The sequence below is a fragment of the Stegodyphus dumicola genome, chromosome 3, assembly GCF_044657685.1.
Source record: "Stegodyphus dumicola isolate Sdum_Otavi_A_Nest chromosome 3, ASM4465768v1".
In the NCBI taxonomy this organism is placed as follows: Eukaryota; Metazoa; Arthropoda; class Arachnida; order Araneae; family Eresidae; genus Stegodyphus; species Stegodyphus dumicola.
The window spans coordinates 120,059,633-120,083,275 of record NC_140770.1 but is presented as its reverse complement, the minus strand read 5'-3'; the positions used below and the strand labels follow the sequence as shown (position 1 = coordinate 120,083,275).

At 34.1% G+C, this 23,643-nt stretch overlaps 1 protein-coding gene across 1 annotated transcript in view; it reads right to left on the bottom strand.

Moving 5' to 3' along the window:
- The window catches only part of LOC118183862 (dynein axonemal heavy chain 7-like), a 368,025-nt gene that overhangs the window by 10,608 nt on the left and 333,774 nt on the right, over positions 1-23,643 (bottom strand). Inside the window, exon 72 of the mRNA XM_085812440.1 lies at positions 18,384-18,521. Within this exon, the coding sequence (XP_085668566.1) occupies positions 18,384-18,521 (138 nt within the window). The remainder of the gene's footprint in view (positions 1-18,383; positions 18,522-23,643) is intronic.

Here is a 23,643-nt window from a genome sequence, read left to right as displayed (position 1 = left end):
TTTAAATTTAATGTTTGGTGTTCCCTTCAGGCATTTTTCCAGTACATTTAAAAACCAGAGTAAATTTCATAAAATGTAGATTTTAGCGGGAAAAAAAAAAAAAAAAAAAAAAAAACTTAATAGACGATTGCGTAGTCCAGTTTTGTGGTGTGTTTCTGAAATTTATATTTTGTGAAGTTTAGGAGTAGCAAAGACCACTAGTGATCCGCGGACCAAAGATTTAGAAACGCTGCATTAATGCATACAACATATTTAATGACACTAGTTTTTGCTTTTCACTTCAAGATCTGGAATCGGAGTGCGTGGACACAAACAAACTGCTGTATAAAACAATATTACAAACACTTTTTGTGCTGAAAAAAAATGATAACTAGAACTACTGTGTTATTAAAATCAAAAGTATAATATCGCAAAAAGTACTGTCTGAAAAGGTAAAGAGAATACCCAAATGTTTGAAATTTTAAATAAAATGTTTTTAGTTGTCGAAATGGTATACTAAACATTTAAATGTTTATTATTATTATAACTAACAATATTTTGTTCTATTTAATGGATAATTTACAATTCTGGTTCACTAGAAATAGAAAAAAATATTTTTTTTTACTTTGTCCCAGTATTGTCTGAGAAGGAAAACCTATCGGATTTTCCAACAGCAGTTGATAGGAAACTTTCAGGAATCAAACTAAAAAACTTCAGATTTTAAATTAAACGTCCAAAGGTTTTTTTTAACATTTTGCGTGTTACTTTATTTATTAAATATCATGTTTTACGCATTTTACCCATAAAATTCAGTTCAAAAGTAATATAGCAAAATAGTTTTAAAATGAGCATATCTTTAGAATTTTGGATACAGAGACTCGCGCGCTGGAGATAAAAATGCTTTTTCTGTACAACGTTGCCATTGCTCGCTTTGAAATCCTTGAGTTTGTTAATCAAAAGTTCTTTAAATTGTACAAAATATGAAATCGATAATAAAGCAAATTTCAAATTTGGGCTTCCAGATGCCCATATTCGCAAGAAGGTTACGTTATCAACTCTAGGCACCGTTGTTTTATCATAATGCGAGAAATATACGTACATTCATGCAGATTCTTCATTACTTAATTTCTTTAAATATAATACAGGGCGATAATATTTGGTGGCAACAATTTGAAAAGTGATTCGACGTTAATAGTTTTCAACGCAAAATGCCAAAACGAAATTAAATGGGCCACTTCTGGGCAACTTGCCCTTTTAGACTTTAAAAAAAATAAATAAAAAATTAAAATTAAAATTAAAAAAATTGAAAGAAAAAGAATTGTTGCAAATTTTGACATTTTGCAAGCACTCACAACTTCCAGACATTGCGTATAGATTAGCGAGCTCGTACGTGCAATATTTGCGGCCACAGATTGCAAACATAATGTATCTACGAGGTTTCACTCATTCTATCGTCAACAAAGTCTTAAAATTTTGACGCACTCTATCCGGAGTTGTACTTTTAGTTATCTGCTACTAAGGGCATAAGTTACTCTGATAAGGTAAATAATTCCTGCACAAAGTGCTTAACAATGCAATTCAAATTGCGTACTTCATGTCTCGAAAGCGCGACTTAGGATATATATTAGATTTATATATAGCACAAGTCTAACATAGGTATTTTGGCACAAAATAGGACTTTTTCTGAAATAACATACTAATTTTTTTACATATTTCGATTCTACGACCCAAATTATGCCTAAATATTAAATTTTGTAAAATTTGGTGCGAAATTTACGAAGAAATTCAACAATTTATGTTGCCGCTTTTTATTCAGTTTGCACCAAAATTCGTTCACTTGGCGAAATTCTTAATATGTGGCAACCTATTTTCATTCCCATTTTTACATAGTGCGTGAGAGGAAATCGTTCCTTCTTTCAAATAGTAAAAAAAGACCCAATCGTTCCTTCTTTCAAATAATGTTCTTTATATTATATTTTTTATTATAATTGTTATTAATTTTAAGCATTTTTTTTTTTTTTCTTTTCGAATTTCATTTTACTTGTTTATGTTGTATAGTTTCTTTTGAGAAACTGTTTTAAAAATGTCTATTTACTCATTTGAACTGCGTAGTTTAAATCAAAGGTGCATCGTTTATTTATTATTTTTTTCAAATACTTTTCTTTATACTATATTTTTAGTCATAGTTACTATTTTAGGTAAATTTAAAATTTTTAGACTTAACCGAGCATTATAAATATATTTATTAATATAAATTTTCCAGAATTTGATTTTATTTATCTGAATTGCGTTTCTTTCGGAAGAATACTTTGTAACTCAGACTATGAGCATTTGAAAACTGCATATATTAAAAGAGAAAATACAGTAAAGCACACTTAACACGCCTTTCAATGTTCCGTCCAGAAAAGATATACAAACAAGAAAAATATATAACCGATATTTTAACTTAGGATGACTTGCATACACTGCTTTAAACAGTTTTTCTTAAGCATTCTGCTTTACTCTTTCTCTTTTTCTTCAGCATATTAAAAAGCATCCAACTTTTCGAAACATCTTGGTATTTCTGACAATCATTTTAAATAAAGTTATCGCCTTCCATTTCATAAAGGCCCACAAACGGCCTAGCGGTAAAGTCGCTTAACACTGGTAGTTCACACCGGGGTTCGAATCCTGGTAAACGGGCTGGTTGCATGGGCGTTTTCGTGGATTTTCTCATGTGTAACGTGTATGCCAGCTGGTTTCCCTTAGAAAGTTCTTCACTAACGCATTTTTCCATTTAGGCAGATAGCCCTGCTTTTCCGTAAATTAATAATCAAATTGAATCCATTTCATCAGTATTTAAGTCAGAGCCGTTAGCATTTTGATGGTATGAGATGAAAGGAAAGTCTGGTTTCATCAAGAGGTTTTGGTTTATTTAATTATGACAAAGCACACTAGGGCTATCCGCCTAAGGGAAGGGATGCCTTCGGGGAGGACTTTCTAAGGGAACTGGTTCGTATACACGTTACACATGGGGAAAACCACCAAAACGCCTATGCAGCCAACACCTCCTAGAATTAACTCAAGGCCACGGCGCGTTTCCCAGGAGGAGGTGTGACGTCAGTGTCAGTAGGGATTGCATTTCATTTCTCTCCCCACCCAGGACTGTGGTGGGTGGATTTCCGGAGTTTTGACGGTCACTCGGTCAGAAATCGTCCATAAGAACAGTCGACATTTTCTTTCTTTTTTCAGATATTTCAATATTATAAGTAGTCCACTTTATTATTTGTTTTTCAAATTTTTGATATGGTTTACACATGCTGTGTACCTAACTGTAAAGAGAACTATCCAAATGGTCCAAAAGTACATGTTTTCTCTTTTCCGAAAGAGAAAGAATTCTTAAATAAATGGATAAAGGCGATTCACAGAAGCAATTTCAAGCCAACAAAATTTTCGAAGCTAAGTTGCGTTTTCTTTTTTTTAATGAATAAGTTTATACTTATCTGTGCTTTAAAAAGTGCTTCTGTGTTAAGTATGTTATAATTATCATAAACTAAAGCGAGTACATACATTTATAGAAAGTAAACATATTTAATCTTATTGTAAGTCTAATAGTGATTATATACGTATGATGACTTAATCATACTATTAATTTAATTTATAGCAGATAGTGCTGTTTATCATCATGCTAATCGTTCAAGCTATAGCAGATGGCATTCTTTATCATCATGCTAGTTAATTTGTAGTAAATAACATCATTTACCAAGTTAAGTAAATTAAACAAATGTGTGACTTAAAAGTAGGATTAGATTAAATGTAGGATTAATAAAAATTCAAAATTGTAAATACATTTTGTATGTTGCAAAATGCTTGCCTTTAAATATCTCGATACATTTTGTCACAGGAACAGCGTATTTATTAAAATCGGAAGACCTCGAAAAATCTTGATAATATCTCTGTAACTAATACCAATTTTGTTTCTGATATTAATGCGAAAAAATACGCTATTTAAATTTTTGTGATTTCATGCCTGATATTCTTAAAATTCACTTAATATAACGTAAATCATTAAATATGAAGTTTTACAAAATCTTGTATTTAATTCTAGTTTAGATAATTAAATCCGATTATAACAATCTTTGCATGCAAGTGTTTCGTATTTTTTGTAAGTAAATAATTAAATTTATGCAACTCTTTATTTGACAAAAGATTTTTCTGTCTAATTAGACATTATTCTTCAAAACTAGTACCTGTTTCACTTTATACAATTAATAGATAAGTACGACTTTCTTTCTATTAGTCGTGAAGAAACATTAACTTATATTATTTTAGGGGCCCACCAGCGGCCGAGCGGTTAAGTCGCTGAACACTGGTAGTTCGGTCCGAGGTTCGAATCCCCTGAACGGGTTGGCTGCATGGGTGTTTTCGGGGTTTTCCCCATGCTTAACGTGTATACGAGCCAGTTTCCCTTAGAAAGTCTTCCACGAAGGCATCCCTCCCCTTAGGCAGATAGCTCTCGAGGCTTTGCCGTAATTAAAATAACCTAACATAACCTATATTATTTTAATGAAATTTAATAATGTATGCTCAGTTTAAAGCCGAAAAACTTAATGTGTAAAAATTCTTGCTGATCGGTTTGTGCCCTTCATTTTCATCCTGAGGACATTTCAAAATGTACAGAATTCGTTGATGAAAGGACTGTAAGGAAGGTGTCTGCGATTCCTAGTATTTTCCCAAACTGTCCAAAATATATTTCAAGGGAATTTATTGTGAGAGAAAGCCCAGATGAACGTCGTAAAAGGCTAGAAAATAAAAATCTTCAGTGGGCTGTAGCTGAAAGTATATCCCAGTTTGAGGCGAATGAAAAAGAAAAATCCTTTTCTTCTTTTTCTGAATTTTTAGATAAGATGGGAAAAGAAAAGTTGAACCATGTTATAAAATTTCCCTGTAAAGATCAGAGGTTAGCTATTTAGATCTATATCAGACCTCTATCAGAGATTTGATATTTGCCACTTAAAATGCAAAATAATACTCTGTGCACCTAATGTCTCAAACAATTATGAAAACTTATTTAAATCGTTGCAAGCTTAGCGTTATTTTTTTCAAGCATGAGTATTATTATTCGGCAAAATATGTCAAAAGTAAGATATATTACTTATACTTATCAAAGATGTTTATTAGTCAAGGCATAAATTGTTGTAAGTATAATTAATACGATTCTTGACCAATAAACATCTCTGATTAATTATATTTGTTTTCAACTAATGATTTTATGTTGCTACATGATTCCAGGTAAAATAGCTTCATAATTTAAATCAGTTAGAATTTATCTCAATTTTTTAGGATCTATATCCTGCCTTCATGTCTTAAATTGTCTTTCTGTTTAATTATTGCGTACAAATAAAATTCCGATTCATTAAGTGTGAAGTTTCTTTCGTTAACAAGAGTTTCTCAGCGATTAAATTTGGTAAAATCAGCAATAACTTTTAATGGAATTAAAAATTCTAGTTATTCGTATAGAAAACATTCTAAAAATAAAAATCTCGGTTCTTCACATTCTAATGAAAGTAAGGTATTTTCAAGATTTATAAACGATGAGAATTAAATATAAAAATTTCAGTTTAACTATAAGCCTGTCAAATGGATATTTAAAAGGCACCCTTAAAGTGCGAAAGTATCCCTACTGCAGTGACGTCACGAACTGCGCGCCGTGGCCTTGAGTTAGTTCTAGGAGGTGTTGATGCAGCCAACTCGTTCGCGGGACTCGAACCTCGGACCGAACTACCAGTCTAAAACCGAACCATATAGTCTAAAACCAGTCGCTCTTCACTTTAATCTGCAATGATATTATTTTTGTCTTTTCTGTTAACACAATCTGAATTGATGGTATTTGCTGGTGTACACGTCCAAGTGTCTTCTCTTTGAACACCTAAATTCTTTAAAGTATCCCGAAAGTATATTCAAAAGCGTCCAACTTTTTTAAACATCTTGGTATGTCTGACAGCCAAATTTCCCTTCAAATATTTGCTTACTATTCTCCCTAATTTTCTTCTTTCCTTTTACAGTTATTTTCAGTGCTAACACAAGAAAATTAAGATTTTTCGATTGCTAGACTTCCATGCATTTTGCATTCTTGTCAATTTTTTTAAAATATCAGTTGCATCAACTGCGTTTCAGCTGAAGACAACTTTTCATTTTCTAGACATTTTAACTATAAACAAAGTATAGAGCAAAGTCCAAAGGATTAATATTTTAATTAAAAGATTTTTTGCTAAATGTCAAAGAAATAAAACAGTCTAGCAGTGCTTATTCTTCACCACCGAGTAACCCGATTCTTATATCGGCTGAAACAATCTAAATCATATTAAAGGCATGTTTTTTTATACAATCTATAACGCGAGAGAAAAATTAACTTCTTAAAACATTCTTTCTAACAGGATTCATATATATATATTTCTTTTTTAAAGCTGTGACTTGAACCAAACTGTCAAACTTTTAAAGTTTAATTTACATGGTGGTTATAATTAAAGTTCCACTTTGAAATGGTCATAAAATGAAAACTACCGGACCAAATGTTATCAAACTTGGAAATCGTATAAAGGAGGTTATGGGAATTTATTTTCCACGGAAAAAAAAAGATTTCAAAAACTCACCACCAGGAGGAAAATGGCACTGTATGCAATATTGTTAAATGAAATAAAATATGAAAATATCGGTTTAAAATGTGTTTAATATTTTTCAAAACGTGTTACAAAGCATGTTCAATGTAGCGTCCAGCTTTTTCCGAAAGGAAGTTAAATCCTGTTACTGCATTCTCAACAGCAGCTCCTAGCATATCAGGAGGAATGTTACGGACATGTCGGTGTATTACATTTTTCATTTCTGCCAAATTGTTTAGATTATCACCATAAACAGTGCTTTTGAGATAACCCCATAGCCAAAAGTCACAGAGGTTGAGTTCTGGTGGGAAGTGTTGGCCTATAAGGCGTTCATTCGTGAAATGTTGCCCAAGTAACTGTGCGACACATGTGAGGTGGGGCCCAGCCCTGCATAAAAATCCTAGCATCTAAAATGCCACGTTACTGCAGTTCATGTATCAAGAACCTAAGGGTTCATGTATCAAGAACATTGACCCTAAGAGAGCTGCAATCACAGTGATCCAGCTGTCGACTTCTCTTCAGAGAAAAATGGTTCACTTATGAAACTAGCTGTCATTCCACACCAGACGGTGTGGAATGACTGCTATGCAATCGAATGCAGTAGGAGAATGCAATGGAACTAGGTAGATAACACGAGGGATTTCTTTGGCCCAAATCGATTAAAAGCTTTTTGAATCAGTATCTTCATGTTTTAAGGCCGAATTCAGGTTTCAAAAATTACAAATTAGCGATCTGTAAAAAAACGATTTCCAGATTGTACGCACTTGTGTGAGTGATTTGCGACTTCACATTTTCTAATCGCTAATTCGTGGTTTTCACGGACGAATTTCTCCCTTACACGGATGGCGCACTCGACTTTTATCGAATTTAACTCCTTTAAATGGTAATTCGCTTACTTCAAAGTTTCTTAAGGGTATACAACATATTAAACCCGTGTAACAAGAGGTTAAGTTAGATTCGGACCCATCTTTCGTTGAACAATATTGCATACAGCGCCATTTCCACCCCCCCCGGTGATGATGTTTCGAACTTTCTTTTCTTAGCGGAAAATAAATTTCCATGACTTCCTTTACACGGTAACCAAGCTTGATAACATTTGATCCAGTAGTTTTCCTTTTATGACCGTTTCAAAGTGGAACTTTAGTTATAACCACCCTATATATTATTAAATTTTAATTTGAAGTTATGCGTTACATGTATACTATGCGTAAGATTTTCGCTTTTATGGGAAAAATAAAGAATCGAAGCAAATATACTTAGGATAATGGACCAAAACTGAAAAAATTTCCCCTCTCTCCGAAAATAAGATATTGAAATTTCGACCTTGAATTTATTGGATTATCGAAGTATTCAATTTGACGTATCTTCTAAGACCTAGTTCCAACAACAATTCCGTCAAAAATTCCGAATTACTGAAGCTGAAGCAAAAGGTTTACTATATATTCAATGTACGTTAATAAAGTAATCAAAGTGTAATAAAAATAGATTATAGATGCAACTTTTTGTCTGAATGCCAACATGTAATGAACATGCTCAACATGTAATGAAAGAGAAGGCTTGTAGAGATCTGTTTTTGACATGCCTCTAAAAGTAGATGGCCCACCAGCGGCCGAGCAGTAAAGACGCTGAACACTGGTAGTTCGGTCCGAGGTTCGAATCCCGCGAACGGGCTGGCTGCATGGGTGGTTTCGTGGTTTTCCCCATATGTAACGTGTATACGAGCCAGTTTCCCTTAGAAAGTCCTCCACGAAGGCATTTCTCCTTTTAGGCAGATATCCCTCGTGTGCTTTGCCGTAATTGAATAATCCAATCCAATCTTAAATGTAGATATCATATTCCTTTTGTCTCTTCAATGTCAAAGAACATTCCTTTGAGAGGCAACTTTAGTTTTTGGGAAAGGAAAAAAATCACAAGAAGACAAACTTGTAGAACATGCAGGGCGATTGAGTACACATACTTATTTTCGGAACACAGGGGGTTCTCCGATTGGATATTGAATAATGAAAAGATGCATTGTCATGCGATACAAGACATTTGTAATACGTTTTCTGACTGAATAACATAAGATTAAAAGTCATCTGCTTAATTCACAGCCATTTACAACTCAACTACTCGGGCAATTGCAGAATCGTTTTGATCCTGAGCTTGTAAGACAAACCTAATATCACTGGATTTAAACACTTCTTTAATCTTCCGAGAACATTCCTTCTTTAGCTCATATTCCAAGAATATTGAGTGAATACAATTATTGCAAAAGAAATTGAATATTCATTTGCACTACGGCTTGGTAGTTTACTAACGAGTTAACAAAACTTAAATTCTGCTTTTTGTGTCTAAGAATACAACAATATCTTAAATATTTACAAATAAAATATTCAATTGGAGATTTAATTGGAGCCTCACCAGTTGCCTAGCATTTGAAAAAGATTGTTAAATACTAACTGTTTGTTGCAAAGTCTAACCCAGGCTGCATGGTTGGTTTTCGTAGTTTTCTAGGTTCTCTTTACAAAGGTTCTCTATGAAAGCATCTTAACCAAATAGCTCCCATGTTCTTTCTATGTTCAAATAACCAAAGCGCGATTTCCAAGTGAAATTACTAGCAAAACCCGAATACTCATTAAAAATCATGTAGCTTGCCAATCGGGAGTAACATGAAAGATACGGCGCCAATAATTGAATTGCTGTTACGGTAAGCTGCTTCTTAACTTAGATGGTCATTCCTTAATTAAATATAATTGATGTGTAACTTCTACTAGAGCTGGTGTATACGAGCCAGTTTCCCTTAGAAAGTCCTCCACGAAGGCATCCCTCCCCTTAGGCAGATAGCCCCAGTGAGCTTTGCCATAATTAAATACAACAACAACTACTAGAGCTGACGGTAAGAACTGAAGTGCAAATAAAAAATATAGTGTGCAGTCTTGATTACTATAAAATTAGAAATATTTGCATAGAAAAATATTTGCATTCAGACAGAAAGTTTTTTTGAAATATTTGCAATTACTTTATAAGAAGGATTTATTAATAACCGTAATAATTACTTATTATATTATAACGTTGCGCGCCTACAACTTGCACGCAACCAAGGGTGACTGTGAAAGCTTGTATAAACCACAGAGTCTTGTAAAGGGTTTAAGTCCCTTTTTATTCAACGTAATGAATTACAATTGTGTTCTCTTGACGCTTACGAACGGTGCCAACTCGGCAGTCAAAATAAAAATAAGAACCTAAAAAGAAAGTAAAGACAATATTCTAACTACGAGGCTCTCTAAAATAACTAACTCACCGCGTTTTACAAAAGCCGCAGCTAATTCTGCAGACTTGAAGCTCACTGGAACAATTGCAACTACTTCCCGCCAAGCACATAGGCCGCAACGCGGGGTTCTTCAATTCTCGATTTCTACCTCCGCGCTCGCTAAGTAAGAATAACTCTCTCACCGAACTCGTTTCCTTCTATTTAAACCATACTACTTCCGCTGATAATTTGAATGCTTGCGCGTTCTACTCAAATTTACATATTCTGGCATTGGCAGTTCCAGGGGAAAGTAAGGCTTGACAGGAAAGATAGTTTAAACTTAAAATAAATGTTAGTTAAAATAAATATAAACCCTACATTTGCCGCTGCCAGAATTTGGAAAACTTGGAAGCAGGTCCTACAAACGACCTGTTGTAAGTTTATCTAATTCTGAACTAACTGGCGAAAGCCTCGTTTACACAAAAAAAAAATCTTATGTAACAATTATATATTAAAATTCTGTTAGTCGTTACAAAGCTTTCTTCTTACAGCAACTTTTCCTGGACTTCATCAATCAATCTTGGTCTTTCCTTCCAGCATCTGGAAGGAATAAGTATCAGTATCTTTCTACATACATTATAATTTACACTTTCTTGACACAATAAATTTTTGTTTTTAACAATTCGTTTTTCTTAGTTATTGCTTACTTCACATTCATTCAATTTTTCAAGCATTAATTTAACTTTACCCTAGCTCTCCACCGTGTGTGGTATCAAACGGGAATATTCGTGTTTTAGTCTTACAAAACTTCCCCTAACCACCATGATTTGTTAGAATTCAACGACCAAATAGACACACCTTACTCGTCATTCTACAACTCAATGAGCTACTTTAATATTCTTCAAAATTCAAATGTAGGTGGAGAACCCTACAAAACACATTCATTCTAGCTTCCCCCTCATTCATCTTTAAACATGCAGGCTTTCGCTCTAAAGCATGACTTTACAGTTTAATACTTAAATTTTGACTTCATTGCTTTTAAGCATTCACTTTTAGCATCTACAATTTTATGCTTCTAGACTAAATTCTACTTTTACATAACATGCAAGTATTTACCTACATTTACAAAAGTTTAATACATATGCTTTTTACAATTTACCATAAAATGAATAAGAGAAAATAAATTTTTACTTTACTCATTCTTCGCCAAGCTGGTGGCACTGAAACTAAAATCCTTATTAGTACAAGAATACGAAGTTATTTTTATCTCCGGCCAAATTTTGGCTTTAACATAACAGAATTAGTCTTTCGACCAACAGAAAATGCTTGTTTTTAGCTTTTACACTTAAAGAAAATAATACTTTTGCCTTAGCTAAATAAAGTAAAACAAAACTAAGTCTCAACCGAGACATATTGACTTTCGTCAAAACATAGAACTTCGTACTTATGCATAACATTTCGGAACAAAAGAGAAAAAAAATTTATAGAAGGTTTTAACTTATCTTTGAGTTTTCGATGCTTGAAACTCCGTCATCCGTTTTTGACAAAATTGATCCCAAGTTAGAGGTGTCATGGATGTCAATCTTCTCCTTATTGATCTCCGAGTGTCGTCCCCGTTGCTCTTTCTTTTGCGTCCTCTACATGCTGGCCTCTTGACGGAGTAATCGTCTGGTTGTTGGCCTTTGCGTTTCTGCCTGGGACGGCTGGTCGTGACGTCCTCCGGTCTGGAGTCCTTCTTGAATTTCTTCTGTTCGTCGTATTTTTGTGCCTCCTGTTGGCGTTTCAGTTTCCCGAACGGCGGCCTTGCTGGCACCTGACTCTGTGGCCGTGTGCGCGTTCTCCTTGATGTGTAATTTCTCCTGCCATCTTTTGTAGGTGGTGTTTTCGTCTTTACCACGGTTTCTTTACCCGGTTCATCTGTATTTTTGTTTTTCTTAAACGCCGGAGTTTGAAAATCCTTTTTTCTTTTTGATACCGACGTCCGGGTTGTAGAAGTGCTAGGTCTCTCTTCAGTTCTCCGTTTCTTGGGTGGTGGAATAGTTGTTGCAGTCTCTGGCCCTTCTATTTCGTTTAGACTTGAGTCCTGCAAGAAACTTTTAAGGATTTCAAAATCATTTGGATTATAGTATTTTTTCACCTGGTCGGGACTTGCTTTACAGATTTCCCCTCTCTCGTTTTTAAGATATAAGACTACTCCTTTGATTTCCTGAATTACATAGGGGCCTTCAAACTTTGGAGCTAGCTTTGCCATAAAATTGTCTGGGGCACTTGATAAAGAAAATTTCTGTTTCAATACTTTATCCCCAACTTTAAAATCTGCTTCACGGCGTTTTCTATCATAATAAATTTTCTGCCTATTTCTTGCCGTATCCGAGGTTTTAAGCGCCTGATCAATTAGCTTTTGCACGTCCTTTTGTCTAAATTCCTGCTCTCTTTGTTGCACAAAGAATAATTTATCTAAAGGCGTAATTAACTTTCTGCCTAAAAATAATTCTGCTGGAGTTTTTCCCGTAGTATCATGATGTGCCGTTCTTAAAGCATAAGCTAATTCATTTATGTAGCCATCCCAGCGCTTGTGATGTGTGCTAACGTAACTGCGAATTATTTTTACAATGTTTTTATTAACTCTTTCTACTATGTTAGCCTGTGGTCTATACGGAACCATTTTGATATGGCGTATATCAAGTCCATTGCATATGTTTTCAAATATTTGACTAATGAATTGTTTTCCGTTATCGCTAATGACTTTTATCGGTGCACCGTATTTTAAAATGTATCTGTGTAAGAATGCATCTGCGACTGTTTTGGCTAACGCGCGTTTAAGTGGAACAATTTCTATCCATTTTGAAAAATGATCTACTATTACTAAAAGAAAACGATTTTTATTTAACTCGCTCTGGGGGAAGGGACCAAGGAGATCTATGCCTAAAATTTCATTCGGAAATGTAGCGCGAATGCTATTTAAGTACCCGGCCGGGCTGTAATTAATATCATTTATTAACTGACATTGATTGCAGGACCTGACATACGCCGTTACTATTTTGTATAATTGCGGGAAATATACCGCCTCGCGTACCCTTTTTAAAGTCTTTCTGACCCCGAGGTGGCCCGCTGTTTTTTTTTCGTGCGACTCCTTCAAAATGCTTAATCGAAGCGAGGCTGGGATGACTGGCTTATACTCAAGATTTTCGTTTGTTGTTTTCGTATAGAATAATAAATTATCTATTATTTCATAGTTTTTTGCTCTATTTCTTATCGCATCGATATCTGTATGCTCAAAGCTTTCGGGGTCTTTCAAATAAGCATAGATATTTCCAAATTCAGGATCAGCTTTCAGTTCAGTAATAACCGTATCTCTAGAATCTAAAATTTTTGAAGTCAACACAGCGCATTTAAGTTCATTACCTTCATCGTCCAGTTTTATACGAGAAAGTGCGTCAGCTACATTGTTTTCCTTACCCGGTTTATATTTTATTGTGATATTATATTCTTGGAGTTTTAAAGCCCATCTTATTAACCTGGGCGTTAGGTTTTTTCCCGAGTAAAGTCTACCAACAGCCGCATGATCCGAAAAGACTGATACTGGCGATTTGCCGAAATAAACTCGAAATTTGTGTACAGCCATTAATACGGCTAATGTTTCTCTTTCTGTAGCTGTATAATTCCTTTGTGTTTGATTCAATGTTTTACTAAAAAATGCCTGCGGATGGTTATTTTGCATAAGAACCGCACCCACCGCATAGTCTGATGCATCTGCCGCAATTTCCAGGTTTTCGTCCCCCTCAGGGAATTTTAAAACAGGGGCATTAATAAGCGCTTCTTTTAATCTTTCAAAAGCCGTGTTAGCTTCAGCTGTCCACGTAAATTGACTCTTTTTTCTTTTGATTACTAAGAGTGGTTCAACAATATTAGCGAAATCTTTTATGAAAGATCGATAGTAAGAACATAATCCAAGGAAAGACGAAAGTTTCTTGGCGGTGTTGGGCGGTGGGAAATTCTTAATAGCTTTTATTTTTGAATCTTGCGTTTCTATACCCTTTTGCGAAATTTTATAACCGAGATATTTAAGTTCTTTAGTTGCGAACTTGCATTTTGAGGCGTTAATTGTAAGACCGGCCTCTTTTAATAATTTAAAAACTTGTTCGAGGTCATTAATGTGTTGTTCCAACGTACTACTCGTTATAATTATATCATCTAGATAAATTAAAGTTGACTTTCCTAGGACAGGCTTTAGAACAATGTCCATAGCTCTCTGGAATGTTGATGGGGCCCCACACAACCCAAAAGGCATGCGTAAAAATGCATAAGTGCCCGATTTTGTTATAAACGCGGTTTTGTGTATATCTTCGGGTCTCATAGCTATTTGATAGTAGCCAGACGTTAAGTCCAAAGTAGACATATATCTCGTCGATTTGATCTGTCTAATGATCTCGTCTATAACCGGCAAAGGGTAAACTGGAAATTTAGTTATGCTATTTAGTTTTCTATAATCGATAGCAAACCTCCAAGCCCTTTTATCCGAAGGAGGAAACTCGTTCTTTTTCCTACATAGTACGACTGGACTCGCGTACTCACTATTTATGGGCGTTATTATTTTATTCTTTAACATCTCCTGAATATGTTCTTCGATGATTAAATCTTTTTGTTTATCATAGCGATACGGTTTAGTCCTGCAAGGTTTTTCGGCATTTAATTGAATCTTGTGAGTTTCCCGGTTTTTCTGAAAACAAATGAGAAAAATTACTCACCACTTGCTGTATTGCTTTACTTTCCTGGTCATTCAGATGGCTAAGGTCCAATTCAGGTGTCTCCGCAGGTTCCACCACCCTCTGGTCCATCTCCAGCACCACGGAACTATCTTGAAAATTTAATTTGGCCCTCGCGGCCCTTAAAAAGTCCATACCTAAAATAAGAGAGTGTTGCAGGTGTTTCACCACAAAAATTAATACTTTAAGATTTTCCTCTTTTACCTGTACGTTTAATGATACTTTCCCGATGCAGTGACATGTTTTTCCTTGCGCCGCTATAATTTCCGTATTTCTGGTTTTAAAGAGTCGTATCCTATAAAAATTCTTTTTGAAGAACTTTTCACTCATGAAATTTCCTTCTGCTCCTGTATCGATGAGGGCTTCTACTGGTACATCGCCAACCAGGACTTGTATAATTGGTAGCTGTGAGTTTTTTACGATGACTGTATTTAAATGTCTATTTGAGGGTTTTTTTAAAACTTCCGGGGTCTGGACCCTCCCTTTCACAGGCCCCTCTAGTCGTTTAAAGCTTTCCTTTCAATCTGTGTCTTCTGGGTACGCGGATGCTTATTTTCAAATTTTCTTTTTGGGCCTTGACCTTCGAGTTTCGATGCGTTAGCTTGATAGTTCTTTCCCCCATATGAGCGATTTCCATTTCTGGTTTCCTCCTTCCTTCTGGTACTTTGAGAATATGTTTCCCCTCTCGCTCTTTCCGCTATTCTGCGATTTTGAAATTTCACCGCCAATTCGAAAAGTTCCTGCAATGTGGTTGGGTTTCTAATTTCAAAGTAGTCTTGAACAGCGGGTAACAATCTTGGTAATATTATTTCAATAATCTCCGCATCGGGTTTCTTGCCATACAGCATATCCGTTAGCTTGATTTTTCGTAAAATAAAGTCCGTCAATTGTGCTGTATCCCGTTGATAGAAACTATATAGCTCGGCTTCCAGCCGTGCACGATCTTTCACTATGGGGAAGGCCTTTACTAACGATTTTTTGAAATTTTCAAATGTATACGTCGGGCTTCCAAATTCACCTAGAAGAAATTTGCCTATATTTTTCCACCATAGCGCGGCCTGTCCTCTTAGTGCTGATGTGGCAATAGCAACTTTTTGTCTTTCAGGCACAGGATAGAGCTGAAAGTGGTTTTCTATACCTTCTAAAAATACGGACACCGAATTTTTTCCGTCGAAATAGACGTTTGGCTTGATTGATGCTCTCAAAGTCTGGACCAGGTATCCAAATCCTTCTAACTGCGTTGCCATTTCTTGGTGTTGTCCAGCGGCTTCCATCCAGTTTTCGGCCATTTCAGTTCGATAAGTGTTCGGGCGCCAATATAACGTTGCGCGCCTACAACTTGCACGCAACCAAGGGTGACTGTGAAAGCTTGTATAAACCACAGAGTCTTGTAAAGGGTTTAAGTCCCTTTTTATTCAACGTAATGAATTACAATTGCGTTCTCTTGACGCTTACAAACGGTGCCAACTCGGCAGTCAAAATAAAAATAAGAACCTGAAAAGAAAGTAAAGACAATATTCTAACTACGAGGCTCTCTAAAATAACTAACTCACCGCGTTTTACAAAAGCCGCAGCTAATTCAGCAGACTTGAAGCTCACTGGAACAATTGCAACTACTTCCCGCCAAGCACATAGGCCGCAACGCGGGGTTCTTCAATTCTCGATTTCTACCTCCGCGTTCGCTAAGTAAGAATAACTCTCTCACCGAACTCGTTTCCTTCTATTTAAACCATACTACTTCCGCTGATAATTTGAATGCTTGCGCGTTCTACTCAAATTTACATATTCTGGCATTGGCAGTTCCAGGGGAAAGTAAGGCTTGACAGGAAAGATAGTTTAAACTTAAAATAAATGTTAGTTAAAATAAATATAAACCCTACAATATTACTGATGATTAGGATTCAGTTCTTGACAATTACATTTTAAATTAGAATTTTAAGGATATAATGAAAATACACTACGCACAAAAATACATTTTAGGATAAAAAATGAGTTGATTTTTTTATGTTTTAAAACTTCTTAAATTCATTTAATGAACATCGTATCCTTGTTGTTAATTGAATCCAGAATGTTGGGTGTCGTTTATATAATTTTTCTTACTTGTCCACAGAATCTGCTGACTTATCCAGCCATTAAGTAGCTGCAGATCATTTCTACATAAACATTGAACTTCCATTAATTCGGTCTCTAGAGGGTTGTATGTTTATATCATAATTTGACTTTTATAAAAATGATTATTTTAAAACTTATGTTTCTATAAAAATATACTGTGCTTTAAAAATATGGATGATAGTATCAGCCGCTCTTTCAGCCACTTCATAAGCAACAGCTTGTTTAGAAATAAATTATGCAGTTAATGTCATAAAATATTTTGATAAAATTCAAATAAACATCAAACGAAAGTTTTCAGTTTTAGACAATTCGATTTAAACGAAGTTAAAGTAAAGAAGCAGACGATAAAACGCCGAAGAAAAAAATTTACTCTTATAAATATTTTTTTTAAAAAAGAAAGAAAGAGAGAAATTTAAAAAAATAGTTAAAATTTGAATATCATCCATGATTTAAAAAAATAGCTTTTCATATAGTGTTAATAAATATTTATTACGCATGATTGAGGGAAAAAATTTCATATATTTAATTCTCCGTAAAATGTTATTTGAAATTTAAGGTTAAAAATAGCTGTGGCAATTTACTGTAACAAAAATCCATAAACACATTTGGCGTTATTATCGCTAAAAAAAAGATGCCAAATTTCAAAACGCGAAAATATGTAAATTCGTGTATATCTTTGAAAATTTTGAATAAAAAAGTCTAATTTTTTGCAGGTATGCTTTGAAATACACCTACTTTAAGATGATGCTAAAATTTTATAGGTTATAATTCAAAATTGTTTCGAAAAAATTATAAAAATTATTTAAAAATACAAATTTAAAAATTAAAACACAAAAAATGGGTAATTTTATTTGGAATGAACCTAAATTTCGAAATAAGAAAGTAAAAATAAAAAAAAAAGTTTAAGAAAGAAAGAGATATTAACAAATATTTTCCAAATTCAATTAACATTGAGGAGCTAAAATTTTAAAAACTACTCATACGATTTTTACAAAACTCGGCATTCAGTCAAATTTGAGTCGTAGAATCGAAATATGGAAAAAATTTGGTATATTATTTCAAAAAAAGTCCAATTTTGTGTCAAAATACCTATGTTATAATAGTGCTATATATAAATCTAATATATATCCTAAGTCACGCTTTCGAGACATGAAAAACGCAGTTTGAATTTTGTCAATCAGCCCAGTAGAACGGGAGACATAGCACTGCCCCCCCTTTTTTTTTAGCAGTGTACCTCTACGTAGCCTCCGTCACTAATATTTGTACTGTAATATAAAGATTACTAGACCATAAAAATACCTAAAAATAAAAATAAAGTTGTAAAAATGAAGTGCAGTAAGATATCCCTCATATAAAAGAAAATATAACACACAATAACTATTATTTTGAATTCGCAGTCAGACAATAACAAAGTCACGATTAAACATCATCTGGTGTCATAGATTCATTTCGTAGCAATTCACTAGACATCATAGCTATTAAATGAATCGATTCTGAATATATAGTTTCAAAGTGGCTTAATAAGAGAGCCTCTGTTTTGCTGTTGAATGTAAAAAAAAAAAGTCGTTTTAATTAAAAAATTATTGATAAAATTAGAATAGTGTTTCGTAAGCTTTCAAGTTATACAAAATAAATGTTATTAAGCTTAAAATTTACCTCATATTCAAAAGCCAACTGATCTATTGGTATTTTATATTTACGGGCATAATTTTGCATCGCACCAGTTAGAAAAGCTTGTGTAAAATAGAAGCCTGACAACCAAAATACAGGTGGCTTGCCTTCATCATACCATTTCTGTAAAATAAAATGTTTTCAAATATGAATACATATGTACCTATATGACAATAAAATTTATAAGAGACTTAATTCTCAAATGCTAATGATTTACCAAATTTACTTATTTTAATCAAAAAAAAAATAATATTCAAGGTAAGGCTTTGAAACTGATTGACATTTGTGCGAATTAATTAAATAATTATTATATAAAAATATTTTTAAATATAATGCAGATGAAAGTTATGATTTATTGTTGCTATTGAAATCATTTAACTGAAAAGTTTATTTGAAATTAATAAATAAGTTTATTAAGTATAAATATAATCAAATAAGTTTATTTGAAATTAAAAACATACACTATATTTATAGTATCACACTGTAATTTGATGTTTGTTTAAAAACATAATTTAAAACTATTTAAAATTAGCAACAAAAATCTTTCTCCTGAAATGACTGTACTTTTCATTCTGGAAGTCTCCTATTCATTTAGGCGGATAGCCTTCGTATGTTTTGCTATATTTAATTAACACACAAAATGGAGCTTCCATTCAAATAAGAAGAGAAGCATTTTATTTCAAGCAGTCTCATGAATCCTCTAAAATCGAGATGATAGACTAAATCTACAATCCCTACTTTTATAAACTTATAAACCTTTGCATCAAGAACAAACAGATTTTGCTAAATTTTCTTGAAATAAATAAAATTTCTTCTTGAACAAAATATTTCAGGTTCATGGCCTGCCAAAATAATAACATAAATACAATTTTTCAATAAGTTTCATGCATAAGGATCAAAGCAATAAAAAATTAAATAAGAAATCTGAAAAAGAAACAGACTTTAATTCCATAAAAATATTAAAATTTAAAGCATCTAGTAATTCTATATTGTATTCAGTTGTGACCAACTGGTGGTTCTTATACTGCATGCGGTCCCAGAAGCTATTTTCTATGCCTTATGGTTAAAATTTTCAAAATTTATAGTAATGTGTTAGTGCTGCTTATATTATAAGAAATTCAACAACAGCATTCCATAGCTTTGGAGCGACTATAACAAATACGACATGAAATTAATTATAACATTGATATAAACTGCTGGCCATCCAAAATCCAACAACATGAAGCAAGCATCCAAACAGCATGAAACTTGTATCGTGTGTATACAGCAATGGAATATGCAAATGATTACAAATTATTTTTTTTTTTTTTTGTTTGTGTGTGTGTGTGTGTGTGTGTGTGTGCAGCTTTAGTATGCCTCGTAGAAAAACAAGAATATTATTCGAGCGCGTTTCTGAGTTCGATCTAGGCATAATTATCGTATACAGAGATTGCAGGTTACTCTTCCAAAAAACAAATCATCGTGTTGGACGTAGCCACGCAACAGTCACGCGAATATGGAATCACTGGATTCCATATTCGGAGGAACGACAGACGGGCAGAAGCAATTGCAACTACACCGTTGTATCACTCTACGAAAAGACAGGCATACTGAGCATGGCACTGGTGGAGGCACTGCCACAGCCGCAATCTATCACAACGAATGCAGTCTGCAACACAGCATTCGGTTCTGCAAGAGCAATTCGACGTCGTTAACAGTTCATTGTTAACAGTTCATTGTTAACAGTCGTAAACGTCCATTGTTTCTCTTACAATCACAGACGTTTGCATTTGCAATGGTGCACCGAACGGCGGAGATAGACAACCGAATGACATGATATTGCGTTTTCGGACGAATCACGCTTTTGCCTGCAGTTCCGGTTGGATTAGATTTTGGAGACACAGCGGAGAGAGGCTGCTTGATTGTTGTGTTATGTACTGTCATACTGGTCCTGTATCCAGTGTTATGGTGTGCCGTGGTATTAGGTTCCACTCCCGCAGCCCCTTGTACGCATTATCGGTGCACTTACCAGCCAGCGCTATATCTCTGAGGTTTTGCAGGCTGTTCGCCTTCCTTACCTTCAGGGTTTGCTTGCGGTCTCGTTTCAGCAGGATAGTGCGTGACCATACGTTTCACGCAACATATAAGCTTTCTTCGTAGCCCACCATATTGCATTGTTATCTTCGACGGCCTGTTCTCCAGATCCATCGCCCATCGAACATGTTGGTAAATGATTGCAGAACGCCCAGCCCGGCATGCCGCACCCGCGGGTTTAATAGATAGATTCTAGCTAGGTGTAGCAATTGTGTTAAAACATAGTGGCTGTGCTAAACTCCAAATTTAGTGCTATTAGTACCACAGTGTACACTAAACTTTAGTGTAGCGTGAAATTTCGCAAATTTGAACTATAGTGCAGACTGTACTTTCAGCGAACTCTAATACTAATTCCTGGTACCATAACTCTACATCCGGTACTCATTGCTTCATCTTTGTCTTTAAGTGTCACAGCACACTTACAACCACAATGATACTAGCAATACACATAATTAAAGAATCATACTAAAGATTCTCATATAAAAGAACAGCAGGAAAAAATATAATTCCCGCAGTTAAAAGAGCCTGTTCTCCCATTTTAAACTGCTTCTAAGGGAAGTCACTAGCGCACGATGAGCTGAAATGCTAGTTTTCTGCATACGCTGTATTTGCGTACGACTGGCGTCAGTTTCAAGCCTATTCGATATTTTCTTCACACTGCATTTTGGATGAATTCCATTTTGGATGGTCAGCAGTGTATTTAAATAAGAAAACTATTTTTCACCGTTATTAAATATTATGTTTTTGGTATGAAAGCTTTTAAAGTTGGCTTGTGCTTGCTAATAGATTGACAACTTTTGGTGCCATATTTATAATTTTCTTTTGCGCTTTTATGATGGATAGCATTCTGATTTTTAAGGTTCAATATTTTATATTTCAATTATTATTTTTAATATTTATTTATAAATGTAGAGATATACGAATATAATTGATATGCACTCAACAATTGTTCCAGAATCCACTGCTTAACATAAAATATTGTGCGGCTTTGAAGCCTGATGCATCTTCATTTAATCCTTCTATACGCAGAAGTTAGCTGCCACTATTTTGTATCGTAAAATCTTAAATAACAAATTTCATTCTCCCCTTCCTTTTGTCTAATAAAATTAGGTTTTCAAAGAATAATTAAGAAATTTAACAGAAGTGTTAATTTCGATGGTTAGAATGCAATAGAATGGCGAGCCGTGGTTTTCACCGAAGAGGATTATGTATGAATTAAAATTATAATTCTATCTAAGATTACCAGTGAGGTAGTCGCCTTAGAAAGCATAATTCAGCGCTAGTGTTTATTTATATTTTTAGAGATACTAGTCATTTTTAAAAGTGAACATCTTAGGGAGGATACTATACTATAGGATTTATTGCATTTTGAGTACGAAGACAAATGAATACAGTGAATGTGCTCTGACGAAATTATGAAAATCGGATTTAAGAAGGAAAATCAAAATGATTATGCCATAAAAGATAAACAATTTTTAATCTGATGGAAGTTATAAAATTTAAATAATTAAAATATTTTTATCTCAAAAAGGACACAAAACCAGCCAAACAGATTACTTCTCATTTGCACATTATTTTGAAATTATACATTTCACTTTAGAATGAAAGCTATAAGATTTCCTGTTTGTACTAATGAAATGTTGTACCGACAGCTAATTAGTGAGTACATTATCATAAAGCAGCTTCAAAAGTTGCTTGCACATCCTCCGTAATGATCTGTTCCATGGGAACTAAGTTTTTATACCACTTCTCTCTCCGTAATATGCACTTAAAATTACTGCGTCAACATATTTTGTTTCGAACTCTTTCACATTAAAAGTTAAATTAATTTCTCTGAAAATATTCATGAAAACATTAAAATTTCTTACGATATACCACAGGGCTTAACTTCTAAAATTAGAAGTGCCGCAGCCCTATGGAAAATCATCAGGAAAGAGGAACAAGAATAAATAAGTAAAATGGTAAAGCGATTGATAATTAAACAATTGAATAGTTAATGATTATAATAATTAAATAAACAATGATTAGAATAATTATATAATTAATGTTATAATTAAAATTATAATGTTATAATTAAAATTTAAATTTAACAAAATGTAAAGAGACAAATAAAAAATGTAATAAGTTATTAAATAAATGGTAAACAGTTAAATAATAAAATAAAGGACTGGACCTTGACGTTTTGGGGGCTCCGGCTGAAGTTACAATTTCACGGAAAACTAAGAAAATAGCTCTACCAGTCCCCAGTTGAATTTAATTTCTGAATATAATGTACTACTTCAATTGATGATAGAAATAAAGACCATTCTTTTTCCAAAAGATACCAATGAAAAATGTTAAAATGGTTAAAGCATCACTAATGAGACTAAAAGGAATGCCATAAACAGTAACAGAGTATAGAGAAAATTTTAACTGAGGATGTATACGCCCGAAAGTAAAGAAAGAAGAGACTAACATTTTCTGACCATGATTATCTTCTGTCAATATAATTCTAGCTGTCAAGCAAAAAAAAAAAAAAAAAAAAAAAAAAAAAGTTGGGGAACAACAAATTTTATCCGAATCCGAGGGTTAGCTAAGGAAAAAGTAAAAAAAAAAGTGACAATTTCCGTTCCCCGTCTTCGGTTACATCGTTCCAAAAAGTCTGCAGATGTTCTTTTCCGCAGGAAGACACTAGCGTTGAAATGAAAAATTTACGTGCTATCATAAAACCATTGTACTTTATGGAGAATAACCTTAGACATGTGGGTGGGAGTTTTTCTTCCCTTAAAACTCTCCACCTCAATCCAGGGGTTTGTTTTCCAAGGAAAGGGGGGAGGCATGCATTTAGGAGCGAGGATCAATTTTAAATATAATTTTGTTATTAAAAATAAAACTTTCGAGATCTACATTTCTGCAGAAATTGTTGCTCCGTTACATTAAGAACTGCCAGAGCCTTCTTATTTAGGGCTCCGGTGCGCTCCCGTTAAAAAATTATGATTTAACCAAAAAATTAAGAAGAACCGGAGCCGAGCTCCGGAGCAATTTAAGCTCTAACTTACCTCCACGAAAAGTCTAAAACAGTTATGGAAACAAGTGAAAAGCAGCTAGTTGTTTCTCGCATAAAGCCGACGAAGCTGAGTTCCCCCATTCGCCCGAAAACCCGACTACACTCGAATGGCGCGTGGAATTTAAA